Here is an 18,258-nt window from a genome sequence, read left to right on the forward strand (position 1 = left end):
TGATTTATGTAACAAGTAAATGTGAGTTTTGGTTGACGAGAAAGACCAATTTTTTATTAGTTGGATCGATACTAGAACAAAGTAAAGTACAATACCACTTTCAAGAAACATCACTGCACGATCTGCTTTCATCGACAAGGAAAAGAATTTGAAATGACTAGGAAAACGAAAATGATGAGTGGCAACAATAAGATTAGCTTCAAAACAGAGGCAAAAATTCATTGATCAGTAAAGCAGCGGAATAATTGACAGTTTAAAAAAATTAACATGCAGCTCTACAGCGCGCGCGTCAATCACGGATTAATGTTTATTAGGCCAATATATCTCATAGCTTTCTCATTTGACTGTTACAGAGTAGAAGTCATCCTCTACCAGAAAACAGAAAATGTTTGAGAAGGCCTATAAATAAATGAAACACTGAACAGAAAAAGGAAGAATGATTTCCCCTCACACGCTGTCAAATGGGACGGCAAAGTATTGGACAAATGTCGTGGAATGCCTCTTACAAATATTCTCAAATAAAAGGACTAATTTTTTTTTTTTTTTTCTTTTCCATCTGTTCCTTTCTGAGGAACATCGTATCGAGGTAACAAAGTTATGGAATACGTCATCGCTTCATTGGAACCTCACTCTGTCGACGGATTATTTTCATCGTTTGGCGATTTCTCCTCGTCGCTGAGTAGCGCGTCAGTCGAATCGCCCCGAGACGATTTACCTTTCATTTTCATGGCCACCTTTTCGTTATTGTCCTGAGAAGACGACCTGTTCGTCTCGACGATGTTGGTTTCATTCGGGACAATCGAAGTCGGCGGATTGCCGTTCTCTCGCTGCTCGGGGCTCAGTCCGTTTTGTACGTTCATTTTCTCCAAGTTGTCATCCTGGACTAAAAGGCTAGATTTGTCTAAAACAGCGGTATTGCTGACGTCCGCTGAATCATGATTATTAGATTGCGTTTCGGCCAGCTCTTCCAGTATTGGGTTGGCTAGCGGGTCGGAAGGGGATTTCGGAGACGGTCGACGAGTTCCCAGAATCGAAGACACCGCAGGCGCTGGAGTCGACATCGCCGTCGATCCAGTAGCGCCGGCAGGTTTCCTGGCGCACGTTTTCCCTCTGGACACGGCAGACGAAGAAGATGCTCGTTTTTCACCATTGCCACCGTCGCCGGTCAACAACGAAGACTTATCTGAAATATCCGACCCTCCGCTTTCGCTGTCACGAAGCTCCGACGAGGTAAACTTGCGTGAAGCTCTAGGGGATGCTGGCGGTGGCCGACGACTGCACACCTGAACTTGGATCAGTTCACAAAGTCGGCGAAAGCGACGGAGATTCCCTAAGAGCAAGCGCAACATTTTAGTTTTGAATAAATTATACGAGTAGTTCGTCGGTTGAATTCAAAGTAACTCCGTTTTATTACCTGCGATTAAAACGAAAGTCACTGCGTAAAGAATGTCGATTTCTGCACAACGTTCCCCTTTGGCTTCGTGCTGACCAATTGCGGCGATATCGACGTTGAACCTGACGTGACGCTGGAACATGGCCGGCCCGGAAGTGCCGCGGCGATATTCCACTTTGAACGACATGGGACTAGCGACGCTGTGATTCAAATCTGCAATCTGCACGCGATTTATGGAAAACAGTAATTCAATTATTCTTGTCTTTTTGTTTGTTTCTTGGTTTTTACGAGATTTTTGATTTCTTTTTGAATTGTTATATTGATGGCGAGAAATTACCGATAGAAAGGCATGAATCAGGTCAGCTTTGACAGAGGCCAAAGGTTTTCCTTTGACCAGAATAGTGTAGGTTTCATCGCGTTCACTGCCCATCAGAGTTCCAAACCACGAACGTTTAGTCAACTCGGGTGACGATTCCGGTTCCGGTGTCAAACTGACTTCGTCTCCTGTGGTCAGAGAGATCACCAATCCAAGATTAAGATTTTTTTTTTTTTTTTTCTAAAGAAAAATGTTGGAAGGAAAAAACTGGCCCGACATTCATCTTCAAGTGTTTAGTTGCTTCTTAACGTCAAGAGTGTATATATACCAGTACCAACATAATTGGATTCGTTCTGTTTCGTCTCTTGTCATTATTCCAGCAGCTGGCGTAGGCAACTTGAAAGGGAAGTCACTCTGTGTTATTATTATTTTTATTTTTTTTCTCTTCCTGTCGTCTACTGTGATAGTGGTATCGCGTAGCAAAGTAGCGATCGATGCAGCGCGCAGATGAGCAGAACTGGCTGAATGCTGTATTGATCGGCGTCAAGAAAATCTTCATACCAGACGTTTTATAGTCTAGTCGTGTGCGCGTGGAATTGAAGGGTGCATATCGCAATTGCTACCCAACTACTGGCAACCATTTTGTTTTGATCACGCAACAATTACTGTTTTATCCGCAGTATCAATTTTGAGGCATTAACAAAAACAAGTCCTTTAGCCTAACATTCAGCCCGATTGAAATCTGTGAAGTTAAACGATTGCTTTTAAAAGGGCGTCAAAAAGAAATGAATGAGCTGTCGAATTCATATATTCTTGGTATAACCGAAAAGGATGGATGGAGTCCTCCCAAAGGAATGCAAACTATCTCGTGGGACAAAAGGGCGATTTCTCTGAACGAATCATGACACATTGGGAATTTATTAAGGTATTTTTGACACCCCACATGTGTCTCTCCTTTTCCTCCTCCCCCCCCCCTCAGACAAAAATGATTTAATCGTTTTCTCGAGATGGAATTGAAAACTTGGTATGACTGAACAAAATTGGCCAAGTTCCCCCCCCCCCAAAAAAAGTAACACACTATTGTGACAAAAAGGTTTTCCCCTGTTGTATCAACTTCAACAAAGCCGAGAAGAAAAGCTACGAGAACACACTAGTAGGATGTACTTGTCGATTCGGAAATAAATCAAGCTGAAGAATAATTGTACTACATTTTGTCATTATCAGCGAGTGTCGGCCATTACATGGGACTAACACGATTTTTCATAGTACAGATGAGTTTATCCGTCGCCGACCAGGGATCTCTTGATTTGCTTTAAATGCCCTCCCGATGAAGCAATAGTTGATTGGTTGATTGCAATCAGAATCAATCTTTGTTCTGCTGCTGCTCTGTCAATTAAGAAAATGGAAGCTGACTCTGAAATGGAATATTCTTACGTCAACTTCTCGAACTTTAATCGTTTTCATCCCGACCGCTCATACAGACATACAAGACCCAACGGGAAACGTGAACAAAAGTATCGATCGAAAAATCAGATCGATGTAAGCCAGCTGAGGATCAAGCTCCTTTGCGACGCGGCAAGCGTATACTGAGTAATTGTGTCAATCCTATTTTCTCAATGTGACAGTCTTTGAGATGCCATTATCTTCGAATGAAAATCGATGTTTGATAAACCGGCTTCCAACGATGACTTGTCACATCACGAACGGCTCTCGAAATAAGCAAATGAATTACTGTTGTAGCGCCCGTATTAAGTGAAAATCGTGGAATATACTCGTTGAATAGTTTTCATTTTTCTTTTTTCTTTCCCTTTTACTCTACTTGACTCAGCACAATTTTTCTTTCTTTTGTTCTTTCGTGAAAATCGATCGCTTGGGTCTTCGTCCCTCACTTTCGACTGCATTGCTCATTTGTGTGGGAGGGTGGGTGGATACAACGCATAACTTCCATTTCGCTGATACCGGGTCAATATATACATACCTTGAAGTAATTTTCTGCGGTGGAATCGCGGCGAGCCAAGAAAGCTATTTTTAATAGTAGTGGTAAGGCGAGTCCTCCATGGATTAGGAGAACCGGGTGGAGTCGACGTTCCCTGAAGGTATGATCCATCGCTGGCCAGTTGCTGACCTCCCCCTAAGCTGGGAGCTCCTCCATTGTTGGCCGCTGTAGTTTTGCTGGCATTTCGCGAAGGAGACGTCCCACTCCCGCAACCAGCGCTGCCGGATACGCTGCTCCCCCCTCCACCGTACTGATTGGACGCAAGCAAACGATGAACAGGACGAGGGGATGGCACCGGAGAGGCCGATGGCGTGCTGTTGTTACTACTACTACTCAAGGGTTGTGCCACAAATCCAGTGTGGTGATGATTACCCGGTCCGGGGTAGGTCGAGTGCCCCGTTGATCGTCTTGGCCAGTGACTAAATCCATAAAAAGCAGAAAACAAAAAACAAAACAAAAAAGAAAAAAAAAAGAAAGGAAAAGAACAAATGATGTAGACGACATCTATCATTAGACTGGACAAAAAAGAACGTACTTGTAAACTTGTCGTCGAGCAATGATTGGAGAGCCTTGGGACAGCTGGAATTGAGCAGTCACCGGGCCATTGACTTTAAGAGTATCGATCCTTTTCTTAGGTGGATCTATATTTTCGTTACGTGGCTGCTGAGTTCGGACGACGAGTTCAGCATCATCTTCGCAAGCCGGTCGACGTTTCTTACGATCCAGCAGTAGAAAGTAAATAACCTTTTCAGTATTGTGACTGGTGATTTAAAGAAAACAAACAAACAATTAGGTCAATGAGTCCAAAGAGCTGCTGTAATTGGACCGATGCTTGCAAATTGTTCTAATTGCTTCCATACGATTTTTCTTAACATCTAGTCCGTTGTATCCAATTTCTAAGACAAACATGTTTAAGGTCACGTGTAAACACAAGTTACTTGGGATTAAGAAGCTCCTGGATAAGTTTTTTACGATCCTTAAAGCAGCCGAGACTAGTTATAGCTTGAAGAACGTCCGGATCACAGTCATCTTCTGTGGGCAGAATACGTGTCTGGACGACAGACATCATTGGTAACTCCAATTCAAGTTCTCCTCCGCGACATCCGGCGCTGCCAGCCACCACCCAAGTATGGCGATGGATCTCGGCCAGCTGTGTACGGAAAGACAAACAAATCCGCATGGCGTAGCGGTAACTTGTCACTTTGTTCGAGTCAATACCAAACATTTTACGAAGCATTCTACTTCGTATGTACACAGTCACACAATTGAATACATTCCTTTTGGTTCCATCTCTTTTCCAAAACGGTGGTTTAACTTATTCTGATTTGTATCATGAATGGCTTCAATGGCATCAAACAATAATGTGTGTACATCTTGCCATGTAGCTCACTGCTGTTTTACAAAAGAAAATGAAGGCAACTTACCGTCATTCGCTTCTCTGGGTTGACTTCGATCATGCCACGTAGAAGAGACTGACATTCAGGCGGCACAAAATGTGGAATGTGGTAGACACCACGTTTGACCTTCTCCAACAATTGCCTTAGATTGTCGTCGTCAAAAGGTAACGCTCCAACTAACAAGGCGTACAAGATGACGCCACAAGACCAAACGTCTGCTCGTCGACCGTCATATTTTTCCCCCTAACGCAATTAGCGTCGGCAACAAAATAGTTGCAAAAATCGAATTAGTCATCAAATAGCAACAAGCAAAAAATGCATGCCTATTTTGCAGTTAATTTTATCAATTATACTCTAACGGAAATAGCTGCACTGTCGCATTCACTAATGATGGCAAATTTTTATCTTGCTTTGAAGAATTATACATAAATTGATGCTTTCAGAGTATACACTATCAACATTGAGATATTTGTAAACAAGCAATGACGTTTTCATTAAATAATGGAAGAATTCAAAAAGAAATGAATAGTATTAGCTTACCCGGATGACTTCAGGGCAAGCATAATGTGGTGATCCGCAGCTGGTCTCCAGCATGCTGCCTTCCGGTTGTAATGAAGCCATACCAAAATCGGCTATTTTGATGTTATTCTTGTCATCCAGTAGCAAGTTTTCAGGTTTGAGGTCTCGGTGGCTACGAAAAAGGGAGAAGTTGAAAAGGGAAAAAACGTCATGGATGAAGAATATCGTATAGAGAGTGGCGTAAAGAAGAGTCACCCCGTAACATAACTTGTAGGGTTTATGGTAGCGTACAAATGGCGGACAGTTGCATGTTATGTCGTAAAAAAAAACTCACAACTTACCAAATCGAATGGCTGTGGCAGAAGTCGAGCGCAGAAATAATTTGCCGGAAGAATCGCCTGGCCTCTTTGGGTGTCAGTCTGCCTTTTTTAACCAAGTAATCGAACAGCTCGCCGCCAGAAACATGTTCCAGAACCAGATATCTTGGAACAAAGAAAAAAAAAAGAAGAGAACGAACCTTGAAGGGTTTCTTTTAAATATTTATATGTTTACATTGACAAAAACGACCAGAAGCTTTTGCTCCAGCTGGAGCAAGGATGGTGTGCAGGTCAGAGGGGGCTTCGTATTGTATCAGATCGATTGACGGACTTACAGATATTTTTTGTTCTCGTAGACATCGTACAATCCAAGAACGTGGGGGTGTTCTATAAGTTTCATGATGGCTATTTCACGCTCCACCTAATTGAGAAACAGAATTGCCCTTTTTCGTTAGATGATTCACCGTACATGTATCACAGACGCTTTATGTTTTCTATAGCGATTCATCGGTGCACTTGCCTTTTGCAATACAGACTCGCTTAACTTTTCACGATTGATGATTTTGATGGCGACTTTCTTCCCAGCCACGCAATGTACTCCCAGTTTCACCAAACCTATTTCATCACCAAACGTTAATGTCAACGTGAATGTACCATTTTTGTTTCCTTTTTTTATGAAAACGATCCAAACAAAAAGTGCGCTCCGGCTGACGGGCAACGGTTTAGGTCAACCTTTGCACACATTGTTTCTGCACAGTAGAAAATTGCTACCGAAAGAACTTACCGGTTTGTCCTTTCCCAAGGGTTTTATCCATTCGGTAGGGACCTACATATTGACGCGGATCTATACCGCTGCCATGGTTATCGCGCTGCATTGCGCCGTTCCAGAAGAGTTACGAATCAAACTATTACTAACGCAACGACTACTCCTTCTTTTTCTTTTTCTTTTCACTGATTTCTTTGCACTGCAGTTCCTCTTTTTAATATATTTATCCTCGTCAATCCGTCACGGTTGCCATGTTATTTTCACTGCTAAACCGCACTGGCCCAGATTGCACCAAAAACAAACAGTCAATCTTAGGAAGGTAAATGGTCCAAGTTTGCTGATCACCGCTTCATATTCACTGTGGGATTTTGAAAAAGCGAACGTTTCGCATCGACGATGGATGGTGAATTCACTGGAAAGTAGTACGGAGTCTGATTCCTTTCAGCAGGCTTTCTGACTGATCAACGGATGCGACATGGAGGAAAAGGGACGGAGCATCCATGGCCGTTTCGGCGCGGGCGCAGAGACGTCAACGTTATGCCCCGGTTGTCTTTCAACTGTCGGATGGCCACTACTGTTTTCTTTTGCCGGAGTGGAAGACTTGCTATGAGCCCCCTCTTTTTACGGCCATGAATGTAAAATCTCTTTGGCGTTCAAGGGAAAACGTGGTTTCAGCGATCTGACGATACGACAATCCGACCCGTATTAAATCAAATCAATGGGTCCCGCTTTGTTTTCGATGGAAAACTATAAACGACCTTAAACTCAGCTCCTAGTTGGCCTCTTCAATTTCTAAACTGTAAAATAACTGAGCAAAAACAAACCTTTGCGTATCATTGATCGTGGAATGATAGGAAAAGAGAAAGAGTGCCGCTAACGGAAGTTCTACACGGGATTTCAGACAGCACAGAGTGTATTCACTGCGCACGCTCTCCCGAGGCAGCCATTCCTCGATCAATATTGGAAGGCTAAATCCTTAAAGCAGCGTTTCTCTCTCTCTCTCTTTCCTCTCCTGTTTTATTCATCAATTCTCTCCCTCTCTCCTCTATTCACCCTACCGAAATTTCATGTCTTTGGCGTCCACCCTTCGTGATACATCCGCCCCCTCTCGGTCTCCTAGCAGCTCGAGCGTATGGTTGCTCTGTGAAGTGAGTTGTTTAATTATACAACAAATTCGGTGTGAATTTCAGTTCACCCAAAGTTTGATTAACGTTTCCAAGGGTATGGAGCATTATAATAATGCGTACAGAAATACTTCCAATTAACGTGTGATAGACTTCCACGCCATTCAAGGAAATGGAGTTGACTAATGATGCTGTTCAAATAACATTTTAAGGTGTACATCTTTCGAAGATTAATTTTAGCTTTATATGCAACAACATCTTTAGTTTACTAACTGGTACTGGTTTCCAATTTTAAAAAAAATGATAGACTACGTTGACGTGCGATCAGGTGCGAAATCTATTTAAATTGGGCTATAGCAATAGAGAATGCAATTTTGAATGCAAAGATGTTCCATCAGTCATTGTTCAACAGAATGACATTTAAGGTTTATAACTCCGGTTAAACTGTATACTCGATCGGCTATTCTTCATAACCCGAAGATAAAACCTAACACAAAATAACAAGATACAAACAAACAAAAAAAATAATGAGCCGAGGGGCTTCTTTTTACTGCGTTCCAAAACAAAAGACTATCTCAGGGAAATACGAGTATTAAAAATGTACTTACCAAAAACTTGGGGTTTTAAAGAATTCTTAATAAATACACTAATGCGTGTTGACGTCAATGGTTGATTCGACTCAACTCCCGGATGTCGTGAAGCTTCTTCCTACGGATTAATAACCTTACCATAGTATTGCAGTTTCAGTTATATCTACGTAGTAAATCAGACGTCAAAACTAAAAACATAAGATCTCTATTTGACGTTTTTGAACTGCACTGCTTTGTTGGCCCTTTTACTAATGCATATAGGTTCATCTACATGCGCTGTTCGGGTTTTTTTTTTTTTTAAATAAGGAAGACTAAAGCTTGCAAGCTTATATGTATTTCGTAACGTTAAAGAGGAAATGCATCCCAATTTGATTTTAGCTAATTTTTGACCAATTTTGAAATTATTAAGAAACAGTTATAGGTGTATATTTTGTTGTCTGCGATAAAACCTGTTGTGATCTGGACAAACCGATATGACGGTTGTCATTTTTAAGGCACCCACGGTGTTGGTGGATTGGAGCCGTAAATATTTTCGTACCTAATTTAGTTTAAACAAATAAATAAATTTGTTTACGGAAGAATTTTAAAAGTTGAAGATATTCAGAATATTATTACCATGGATAGAAAAATGGACATTGTCGATTGCACATCGACATGATGCGTTCGCTTCCGAACGGTGTTTTGGTACCGTCGTATGCGCAACGTCGTTCGTTACAAGGAATACTCGTGATGGGTGTGTCACATCTCCATGGGGCGAAGGCATCAATTTGCGATAGAGGTGTGGGAGACTTAACCCAGTCAAGGAGTTGACTGATAGAGACTAGGTAAACGTCGTCCTTAGTCGTTAGTGAATCTAAAAATCTATTGATGAACAAAAAACCAATGAATTCAAATAAATCCTTATTATTATTTATGAGTATTCAAAAGTTTATGAATTGATTGTTGCACCTTCTGTAACCATTCAAATGATTGGTGTCCAATAACCACGCAGCATGCAAAAACAAACCGTACGGTGAACGGTTTCCTTCGTAATGCCTCATAAAGTTGGTCATAAGAAGGTTGTATACGTCATCCGCTGTGTCTCCACTTCACCATAGAATCGTTGGTTTTCGTGAGAGCAATAAAACAAATTAATCAGCACAAAATGTCAAGTTTCAACTTAAAGCCATAAAAAAAATCAAACAAGTTTTACACAATGCAGGTATCCACCATGGCGCATGGATTACCGCTGGCGTCAAACAAGTCGATCATAGGCACAACCCATTTACCAGGGTACGACTCAACTGGACAAACACCGATCTGGCAGTCCTGAAAGAAGAATATAAACAACATCAAGGTAATGAAATAGTAAATCAAACAAACAGAATGAGAACGTGATTTTTAACCTGCTGGCTGAGAAAGTCGAGCGTGTAAGGCCACATACCAGGATCAACGTAGTTTCTCGTTGGCCTAAGACGCGAGAAAAAAAAATATAATTTCTTTTCTATCCTTTCAATATTCATCTTGGACAGCAAATGTGATTTTTATTTCGAAGATAAGTATCGCAATGATAAAGATTACCAGCTGCAGTCCCATTCGAAGCCGTTTTTCGATAGGGAACTCCACATCGTATCGCCTCCTATAACCACACCAGCCGCTAATTAGAGTAATATACGTTTTAGCTTTTAGTGGGTCAGAAATATTACCATTTAAAAGAAACGGTGCTCGGGTTCCCTTAATTGCGGATTGCGGAATACCAGCGTAGTATTCGATCATGGTTCGCATGTCCGCAAGTTCTTTATCCCAGTTTTCTTCATTGTTTGCTAGCCAAAAATCTTGATTGGTACGATGCCTAGAAGGTATTTTATATTATAAAACTGTCGCATTTGGTGTAAGAATAACAGGGACAAGTCATCAAAGTAAAATATAATTAGTCTCATTTTGAAGGGTTCTCAAAACTCCATCCTATTGATGCGTCCTTAATAAAAACATTTTAAAAAATCGAAGCCATAGACAGGAGTAGAAACTTACGTGATGGAATGAGAAGCGATTTCATGGCCTCTGTTATAGATATCGTTTACCAAGGTGTAGTTGTTATATTCGTGCGACAGAAAGTAGGTCGCCTTTATGTTGCATCCGTTTGGGTTGGCGCGATTGAAAATCAAGTTGGTGTAGTTCAAAAAATTGAGAACGTTGACGGCATCATCATAGGTGATAAGCACAGTCTACAAACCATCAATTCATTTTTTTAAATTTAATGTGCACAATGAGTTTTGAATCATGAAAACATACTTGGGGTGTTTCTGCTGGAGTCAATCCGCCGGGAATGTCCAGCGAAGAGCATCGGCAATCAGGCAGCACACATTGGGCGGGGTCGCAATACGGAGCGGTCTTTTCCCGTGCTGCAGGAAGCGCAGATGCTGCAGCTGAAACAATTAATGCTAGAATAATGGCACACCTAGCCATGACGTTCTAAAGCAACGAAACCCAAACACGAAACTGATCCCAGAATGGTTGGAGCTTCTACACTTTTGTACCGTCTTGATGTTTGATTGTTATCTTACAACGATGAGGATATTTGTCGATGACGTCCACGGGTCAGTATCAGCCATATCAATGCCTTTTTTGTAACATCAGTATCACGCTGTCGGATTATTGGCTTATCGTAATGATTGCTTATGTGGACATGCTAAGGAACGCACTTGGATGTCGGTCACAGTATATCGAACAAAATTCAAGATCACGCACATTGTCAAGAAGACCAATGGTGTCACCGTTTTTTTTTTTCCAAATCATTATTCATAAATTAGAATTTACTTTGAAATATGGAAAAAACGCAATATACTTCGTACTTTTTCATCCTTTAACTTGCGACACAAATGCCCCAGACAGTAGGCGTTTTCTTATATGAATCGTCTTTGATGTTCCATTGTAGACTTATGTAAATTGTTAGATATCAATTTAGGGTAAGGAGCGTAATGCTGGTTGCCATGCAATGGTGGGTGTGCTCCAATATGAGACCCACCCCCACACTCCCCTAACTAACAAGATTCTTTTTCCCAATTCGAGAAAACTATTTACTTCCGAGCTCCATGATATATAAATTTTATTACACATTTCCTTCAATGAAACATACGTCTTCTACGTATTTGACACCCTGCACATAGCTATGCTTTTAAGTTGGGTAAATCTACATGATCGACTGTTCGCCTTTGAGCCCGGTACAGTTTCAAAAATTTCCTGCATTTTTTTGAAAAAAGTCTCACATTAAAAGTATTACGTGTCTACTTTTGTCTTATCTTGAGATTTGTCCGTCAATCATACTCTGACACGTCCAGAGACCAAATAATACTAGACTTGCTAACAATCATGCAAAAATGGGATCCTTATCGAATATCCCATTGTGAACTGGGATGCCTTGTTCTTGGCATCTTTCGATCTTTCTAGAAGTTTCCTTACATGGAACGCATGGGATTGTGGTATATATTGGACAAAAGTGTAGTGAAGATCCAAAAGGCGGTAAGTAAGACACGACGATGACTAGCGCTCTAAATGTAATTTACCTTAAAAAAAAACCGGATATCTTGGAATTTGAAGTGATCGATAAAGAATACAGAGTGTATGTTCACTGGAAAAATGGCTACGGTGCATTATTTTATGAAAAAGTTTCCTTTTTAGCTTCTGTCTTCCATTTGCGTTTATGTTATTCACATCGACATTAACATTGTTTACCAGACATTTTTTTATCACATGATGGTTACGACGATAACACATTGTCGATATCAACAATGCCTGTGCAAATTCAGTTAATTTGAACAGGAATTGTTGACGTTCTTCTTTTTCTTAAGTACGTGCAATAAATTGTGATAATCCACGGAGGAAAATTTATTCCCCCTCTGGAATTAACGATAGCATAGACGCATATCACGCGTTAAATAAATAAGATAACACAAACTACGTACATTTATTTATCTCTGTTCCTTTACAGACAACAGCCATTATTATGGTAAAGAACTTTGATGTGGTCTACCTAAACGCAAAACAATCGACTTAAAATTAATAAGTATAGCGCCTGTCATCATCGATATCCCCATAAAATAGAAACCTGTCACATAGTCACCGGTAGCATCTTTAGAATACCCAACCAAAGGTGGTACAACTAAGGTAATAACTCCCTGAAATAGACGAACCAGTCCGTAGGATGAACCGATGGATTCTGTTCCGTGGTGTTCGCTGAGTAATACAGGAATCAGTAGAAACCAACTCCCCAAGCCAAATCCGTAAAAGGATACGATGACAGCGAAAGACGCAAATGTTGTCGCAAACGGCAAGCATAGAACAGCGATCGCGCCAGTCAGCATACTGTAAAAAAATACACATGTTTAGTGAAAATCTGTTTTTAATTTCACGTTAAAAGTCGTATTTTACCTTACGCTGTAAGCTTTTGATTTAGAGAAAAGGTTTAGATCGGCAATATAGCCAAGACCTAATCTACCACTGAGGTCGAAAATGGCACTGATAGACAAGAGTAAACTGCACTGACTTTTTTCTAAGCCAAGAGAGTTGGCGTACGAAGGTAAGTAGAATAAAGCATGGGGGCAACCTACCGCCATCAACATCACAGTTGAGGCCATAAGCAAGAACAAAGGATTTTTAATTAAGGATAAATCGATGTAGTTCGTGATCGAACATAGTTTAAATCGGCGCAATTTCTTAACAGGGCTATTTTGCGGTTCAGTTTGAACGAATTTCTCCGTGAGACACTGGTCAGGACTTTTAGGTTTCGGATAGGGAATATTTTCTGTGTAAATAACTGTAGAATTGGTACTTAGATCCTCGATGCTGTGAATAACGCTTAATCTATGTGGGAAATTGTTTGACAAGACGTTATTACGATTGCTGTGGACCAATGAAATATCATCTTCATTGATGGTTACAGGTCGTCCATCAGGAACGTGAACTTCACGATCGATCCCGCCAACATGTACACCGTCAAGGTTGGTAGGTATGTCCATTCCCATAACGCTTTCCATTATGGCTTGGTGAATTTCTATAGGACGATATAGAGCAGCGCTCAAACAAATGTGAAGCATGCAGGCTCCAAGAATGAGGATTGAACCTCTAAATCCGTATGCTGGTACCAGGACTTCTAGTAAGCTAAAATCAAAGAGAAATTCTAAAAGTTGCATAAGTGCAAAGATTCAGTCGTAATGGAAATAGCAGTAAATGACACCACGACTTACGGAGGAAGCAACATGCTGCCAACAGCTGTACCAGAAACGCACAGACCATTTGCTAGGGCTCGTCTCTTGTTGAAATAGCGAGAAGTCATAATTATACCTGGAGTTGTTGCCAATCCAGCTCCGAGCCCTTGAAAAATATAAAATGAGTCGAATATGACATATGACATTATAGTAAATATTAATGGCCACAAGTTGCTAACGGAAAGGAATTATGTGGAGACGGAATCAATATAACACATTACCAAGGCTAAATGTTGAACACCACTTGTATTTACCTGTTAAAATTCCAAAAGTAAGACACAACTGTTGGAGACTAGTTGTAAAATAGCTCAAACTAACACCCATCCAACAAAGAAGTCCACCCGTAAAAACAACCGCACGGCACGAAAATTTTCGACAAAGTGCACTACAAATGGGAGCTGTGCATTTAAAACATAAAGGTAATAAAAAATTCTAGTCAAAATATGCATGTGCCATAATGTTTAACGTCAACTTACAGGATACCAGGCAAAGGGTAGACAAAATTGCCGGAATCCAAGAGGCCAGGGAAGCGCTTGCATCAGGATAAAGCTGCATGACTTCCATAAAAATCACTCCATATGATTTGATCAATCCAGCGATCCAGAATTGAACTAAAAATGCTCCGAACGCCACAAACCAGCCATATCCTCCATCCGGAGCCACGAAACGAGATCTCAGGGCTTCAGTGTTTGCCATGCTGTTTCCAAGTTTCACAAGCTGAAGATGTACCGCAATTACGATGGAATTAACAAGGGACGATTGTTTGCTTTCTATACATTACGCATTGCTGTGATCTAATGTTTGACACTTCGGCTGCAGGATCAAAAGGAATAGACGCGCCGAAACGAGGTTTAGCTACCAACAAAAGACCTTCCTTCTTGTCTCTCTCAAAATTAGTGCCGGTTTTTTCTATTTCTCCAACGCTATGACACTTCTTTTCTATTGGCAAAATTTCGGCGACATAAGGAATGAAAGTCTGAGAAGTCATTTTCGAAGAGCCGTCGATGCCTAAAGAAAATTTAGACTGTATTTAATGGTACTGTTTAGAGGGAACCTAAAGTTACGGAAGTAATTCGAATGTCTTCAATTGAGAGAAAATGCTAGCTTACCGTACGGAAATCGCGAATTACTTATTTTACTTAAACATTTGTGGGGAGTACCGATCCTCAGTTCTGTTACGTCCTGGTTACTTCTGTAGACTGCTTATTGGCTCAACAACAACAAAGTTCATTGGGCGTTTGTGAAATAATCGATACATGGGGAATGATGCAACAGTGCGCGTTAAAAATAAGTTGCACCTTCATTAATTGAAGTCAGTTATTTGTAAGGCAGTTTTTATTTTATTTGGTTTCTATTAAATATACACAAAAAATGTTGGGTTTGACTGAAATATTGCTAGACTGAAAAAATGGCTCAAGGTCATAATTGCCTTGTACCGAAAATACCTCATACACACCGACAATTCGTTGTTGATTCATCAATGCACTATTTTATGGAAAATTCTGGTATTGAAGACTCACCGTTATGAGGCCTTAATCGAGTTAGACTGCAACACAGCTAAGGTATTGCGTCAAAAACTTTACCCTGATGTTAAAAAAGATTGTTAATGAAACAGAAATAAATACAAACAAGATGCATCATTTTCCCAACCGTAATATATTGCACAACCTTGAATAAACAAACACTAGCTAGTGTCATCGAAACAAACATTACGTATCGCTAGTTTCAGAGCCCTTCAGATTTTTTACGCTGAACCCAACCAGTGAGAACTGATTCAATACCCACACGGAACGGTGTATGTTTCCCAACAGCCAAATTTTCTAATTTTGCGTTTGTAAGTTGTGCGTTTTGAGGCCTCGATGTTCCTTGACTGGGATTAGGATCGGGACTAATATGGCTCATTGACAACTGGAAAATACTTGCCATATCCCGCACCATACCATATTTTGTCATGGCTTCTTTTCCTATGATGGTATTCATGACACAAAAGTTACTTACCTAGCCCGCTTTTTTTCTATACAATGCTTATTTCAGGAAAAAAACTTACCACCCCAATGATAAATTCCTGTGCAAAAACAGAATATTAATTCCAATTACCTTGTACACCCGAGTCCATTAATATGTGCCCCCTCGGAATGGCGGGAAAACTTTTCTCTTTCTCTCTCAATACATTGGCAGCGGTACTAAAGTTTTCCCGCCATTCCGAGGGGGAATATTAATGGACTCGATACCTTTCACGTCCGCATTGGTTTCTTTCAGCTCGAGAAGGTCAACGCATATTGAGGCAATATCGTCCACATGCGCTGGATAGCGCATTTCACTGTCTGACACAAGTTTAGTTCCTTCTGAATCATAAAAGAGCTGAAGGAGAACAGTCACGGCACTTTCTCCCAAGTATTCGACTATAGAAAAAACCAAAGAGTTAACTAAGCATGGTTAAATAAATGGTTTCAAAATGTACATGCTGCATTTTTATTTCCTTTTCAGATGTGGAAATATTTAGTACCTGGTCCATATAATACAGGAACTCGTAGAACAATGTGATCTAATCAAAATGGGGGTATATAACATTGTTTCAAACACAAAGTACATTCTAGGATTTCTTACTTGGGCTTGCTTCAAGAGTTACTTGCTCACCCTGTAACTTTGTTTTACCATACATGTTCAATGGGTTTGTGGTATCCAATTCTGAGTATGGAGGCTTAGTTCCATCAAACACATAATCTGTACTGATGTAAATCATAATGGCACCTAGTTCAGCTAAAGTAATAAGAAAATGATTCACTTTCAGTTGAATGATTTATTTTTTGACATGTATGCCTTTTAAATACCTGCTAAATTAGCTAAATTTTTTGTTGCAGCTACATTTAACCTGACAGTACCATCTACATCTTGTTCAACTTTGTCAGGGAATCTTTGAGCTGCGCAATGAACAATGGCAGTTGGCATAAAATTCCTTATAATTTCTTCAGTTTTTTCCTTGTTGCAGATGTCAATTCGTACCAAGTTTGTCCCTGTTCTGCATCATTGAATGACATAGCTCAAAAATAAATGTTGAGACATTTGTGCTGAAAAAAGTAATCAATATATATACCGACTAAATGCTGTTCCCATAACTGTCCATTTTGACTGTTGGAAGGCTGCTAAAACAGCTGGATCATTTGTATTATAATCAGAATTTACCATGAATAAACATTAGACAGAGAAATACCTCTGCCAAGAAGTCCAGATGCTCCAGTTACTACAACACGTTTGCTTGACATACTTCTCGAGAACAAAATCTATTATGGAAAATGTCTCACTGGTGTTTTAATGAAAAAAAGCAAGTCAATATATGATAAAGTTTGCTTGCTGTCACACTTTCAGAGTTAGACAGTTAAGTATCAAATTCTGTTTTTTAAATTTATATCCAACTTAGTTCCTACTCAAAGTAGGGAGTCGGTCTATTACAGTTGTTTTCTAACCCCACGGGAAGCAGACAAATTATTCTTAACAGAAACTCTAGAACCATGGACTACTATAACCACAGACCAAGAATAGAAAGACTGTGATCGGCCTATACCTGCTGAGAGGATGCTCAAAAATCATGCTCGTGCCTTGCCGGGGCGCCCTCTCCAACCCGTCTTTTTTGCGGATTTTTCCGTTTCCCTACTGATTAGATGCTTCACACCCGGGATTTGTGAATAAACTAAGATAGATAATTTTTTTATTTTTATTTCTTAATTATAAGCAAAAATTCTTTATATCCCCTTATTCATTTGAACTGTATTGGCCCAACCTTATATACGCATAAAAATTTCGTTATAAAAATCTAATTTTCTCCTTGTTTTCTTGATATTTTTTTCTATCGTGAAACGCTGTACCTTGAGTCAATACGGAGAGAAGAACCCAATATGGCTCAGCTTTCCGTATTGACGTAGGGTACAGCGTTTCACGATTGAAATAAACAAACAAGAAAATGAGGGAAAATTCAGAAATTTTTATGCGTATATAAGGCTGGGCCAATACAGTTCAAATGAATAAGGGGATATAAAGAATTTTTGCTTATAATTAAGAAATAAAAATAAAAAAATTATCTATCTTAGTTTATTCACAAATCCCGGGTGTGTGAAGCATCTAATCAGTAGGGAAACGGAAAAATCCGCAAAAAAGTACGGCTTGCAGAGGCAGCGCCAACTTGCGGCAGGCACGAGCATGGTTTATGGGGACGTATAGGCCGATCACAGTCTTTCTATTCTTGGTCTGTGCTATAACCACAGACTACGGAGTAAAGACCACTATTCCCTATCTCACTGTGTAGGCAAAGCCTAGTCTTACCGCTAGGGGCGCGGGAGTATACTTTCTGAAATGTTTCTACTTTTTCTAATGTTAGTACTGAATACGTGCTTCACACACTCGTATTGGCGGGAATTGTATTTAACTTTACGTCATCAACTGTACACCTTAATTTTCTAATTCTTTGGTATGGTAATAAAATTATACATTTACCCCCTCTTTTCCCTATTTTTCAGATGTATAGAGCCCATCGTGAAACCCTGCTTTAATAGCTGGTTTAAATAGTTTGATTATTAATTATTTATAAGTAGTAAACTAGTAA

The 18,258-nt window shown here is 40.1% G+C and overlaps 4 protein-coding genes across 7 annotated transcripts; all 4 read right to left on the bottom strand.

Moving 5' to 3' along the window:
* Positions 1-26: 26 nt before the first annotated feature.
* On the bottom strand, positions 27-7,566 carry LOC116919590 (serine/threonine-protein kinase BRSK2). Its single transcript, XM_032925605.2, has 12 exons — positions 6,723-7,566; positions 6,459-6,553; positions 6,274-6,359; positions 5,963-6,103; positions 5,643-5,793; positions 5,130-5,345; positions 4,644-4,855; positions 4,241-4,465; positions 3,688-4,124; positions 1,731-1,897; positions 1,415-1,613; positions 27-1,330 (listed from the first exon to the last, which is right to left on the bottom strand). The coding sequence occupies exons 1-12, from the start codon at positions 6,811-6,813 to the stop codon at positions 627-629; spliced, it is 2,724 nt and encodes a 907-aa protein (XP_032781496.2). The 5' UTR covers positions 6,814-7,566; the 3' UTR covers positions 27-626.
* Positions 7,567-8,736: 1,170 nt separating this feature from the next.
* On the bottom strand, positions 8,737-10,908 carry LOC116919596 (chitin deacetylase 7). Its single transcript, XM_032925611.2, has 9 exons — positions 10,690-10,908; positions 10,429-10,622; positions 10,104-10,249; positions 9,979-10,036; positions 9,804-9,867; positions 9,611-9,726; positions 9,367-9,504; positions 9,034-9,279; positions 8,737-8,956 (listed from the first exon to the last, which is right to left on the bottom strand). The coding sequence occupies exons 1-9, from the start codon at positions 10,861-10,863 to the stop codon at positions 8,908-8,910; spliced, it is 1,185 nt and encodes a 394-aa protein (XP_032781502.2). The 5' UTR covers positions 10,864-10,908; the 3' UTR covers positions 8,737-8,907.
* Positions 10,909-12,342: 1,434 nt separating this feature from the next.
* LOC116919595 (monocarboxylate transporter 12) lies at positions 12,343-14,931 on the bottom strand. Of its 3 annotated transcripts, none has more exons than XM_045170937.1 (7): positions 14,771-14,931; positions 14,443-14,669; positions 14,138-14,378; positions 13,916-14,059; positions 13,641-13,767; positions 12,826-13,554; positions 12,343-12,759 (listed from the first exon to the last, which is right to left on the bottom strand). In XM_045170937.1, the coding sequence occupies exons 2-7, from the start codon at positions 14,647-14,649 to the stop codon at positions 12,399-12,401; spliced, it is 1,809 nt and encodes a 602-aa protein (XP_045026872.1). In that variant the 5' UTR covers positions 14,650-14,669; positions 14,771-14,931; the 3' UTR covers positions 12,343-12,398. The 3 variants fall into 3 exon arrangements, with proteins under 3 accessions (XP_045026872.1, XP_045026873.1, XP_045026874.1); XM_045170938.1 differs by having other exon boundaries at positions 14,138-14,358; positions 14,438-14,669; XM_045170939.1 differs by lacking the exon at positions 14,771-14,931 and having other exon boundaries at positions 14,438-14,581.
* A 367-nt stretch (positions 14,932-15,298) lies between these two features.
* Positions 15,299-17,192, bottom strand: LOC116919597 (methionine adenosyltransferase 2 subunit beta). 2 transcript variants are annotated; one of them, XM_032925612.2, is made up of 8 exons: positions 16,873-17,192; positions 16,756-16,813; positions 16,493-16,680; positions 16,269-16,421; positions 16,168-16,206; positions 15,893-16,063; positions 15,709-15,726; positions 15,299-15,625 (listed from the first exon to the last, which is right to left on the bottom strand). In XM_032925612.2, the coding sequence occupies exons 1-8, from the start codon at positions 16,922-16,924 to the stop codon at positions 15,387-15,389; spliced, it is 918 nt and encodes a 305-aa protein (XP_032781503.2). In that variant the 5' UTR covers positions 16,925-17,192; the 3' UTR covers positions 15,299-15,386. The 2 variants fall into 2 exon arrangements, with proteins under 2 accessions (XP_032781503.2, XP_045026875.1); XM_045170940.1 differs by lacking the exon at positions 16,873-17,192 and having other exon boundaries at positions 16,493-16,701; positions 16,756-16,796.
* Between the last annotated feature and the right edge of the window lie 1,066 nt (positions 17,193-18,258).

Source organism: Daphnia magna, linkage group LG3 (assembly GCF_020631705.1).
Source record: "Daphnia magna isolate NIES linkage group LG3, ASM2063170v1.1, whole genome shotgun sequence".
Taxonomy (NCBI): domain Eukaryota; kingdom Metazoa; phylum Arthropoda; class Branchiopoda; order Diplostraca; family Daphniidae; genus Daphnia; species Daphnia magna.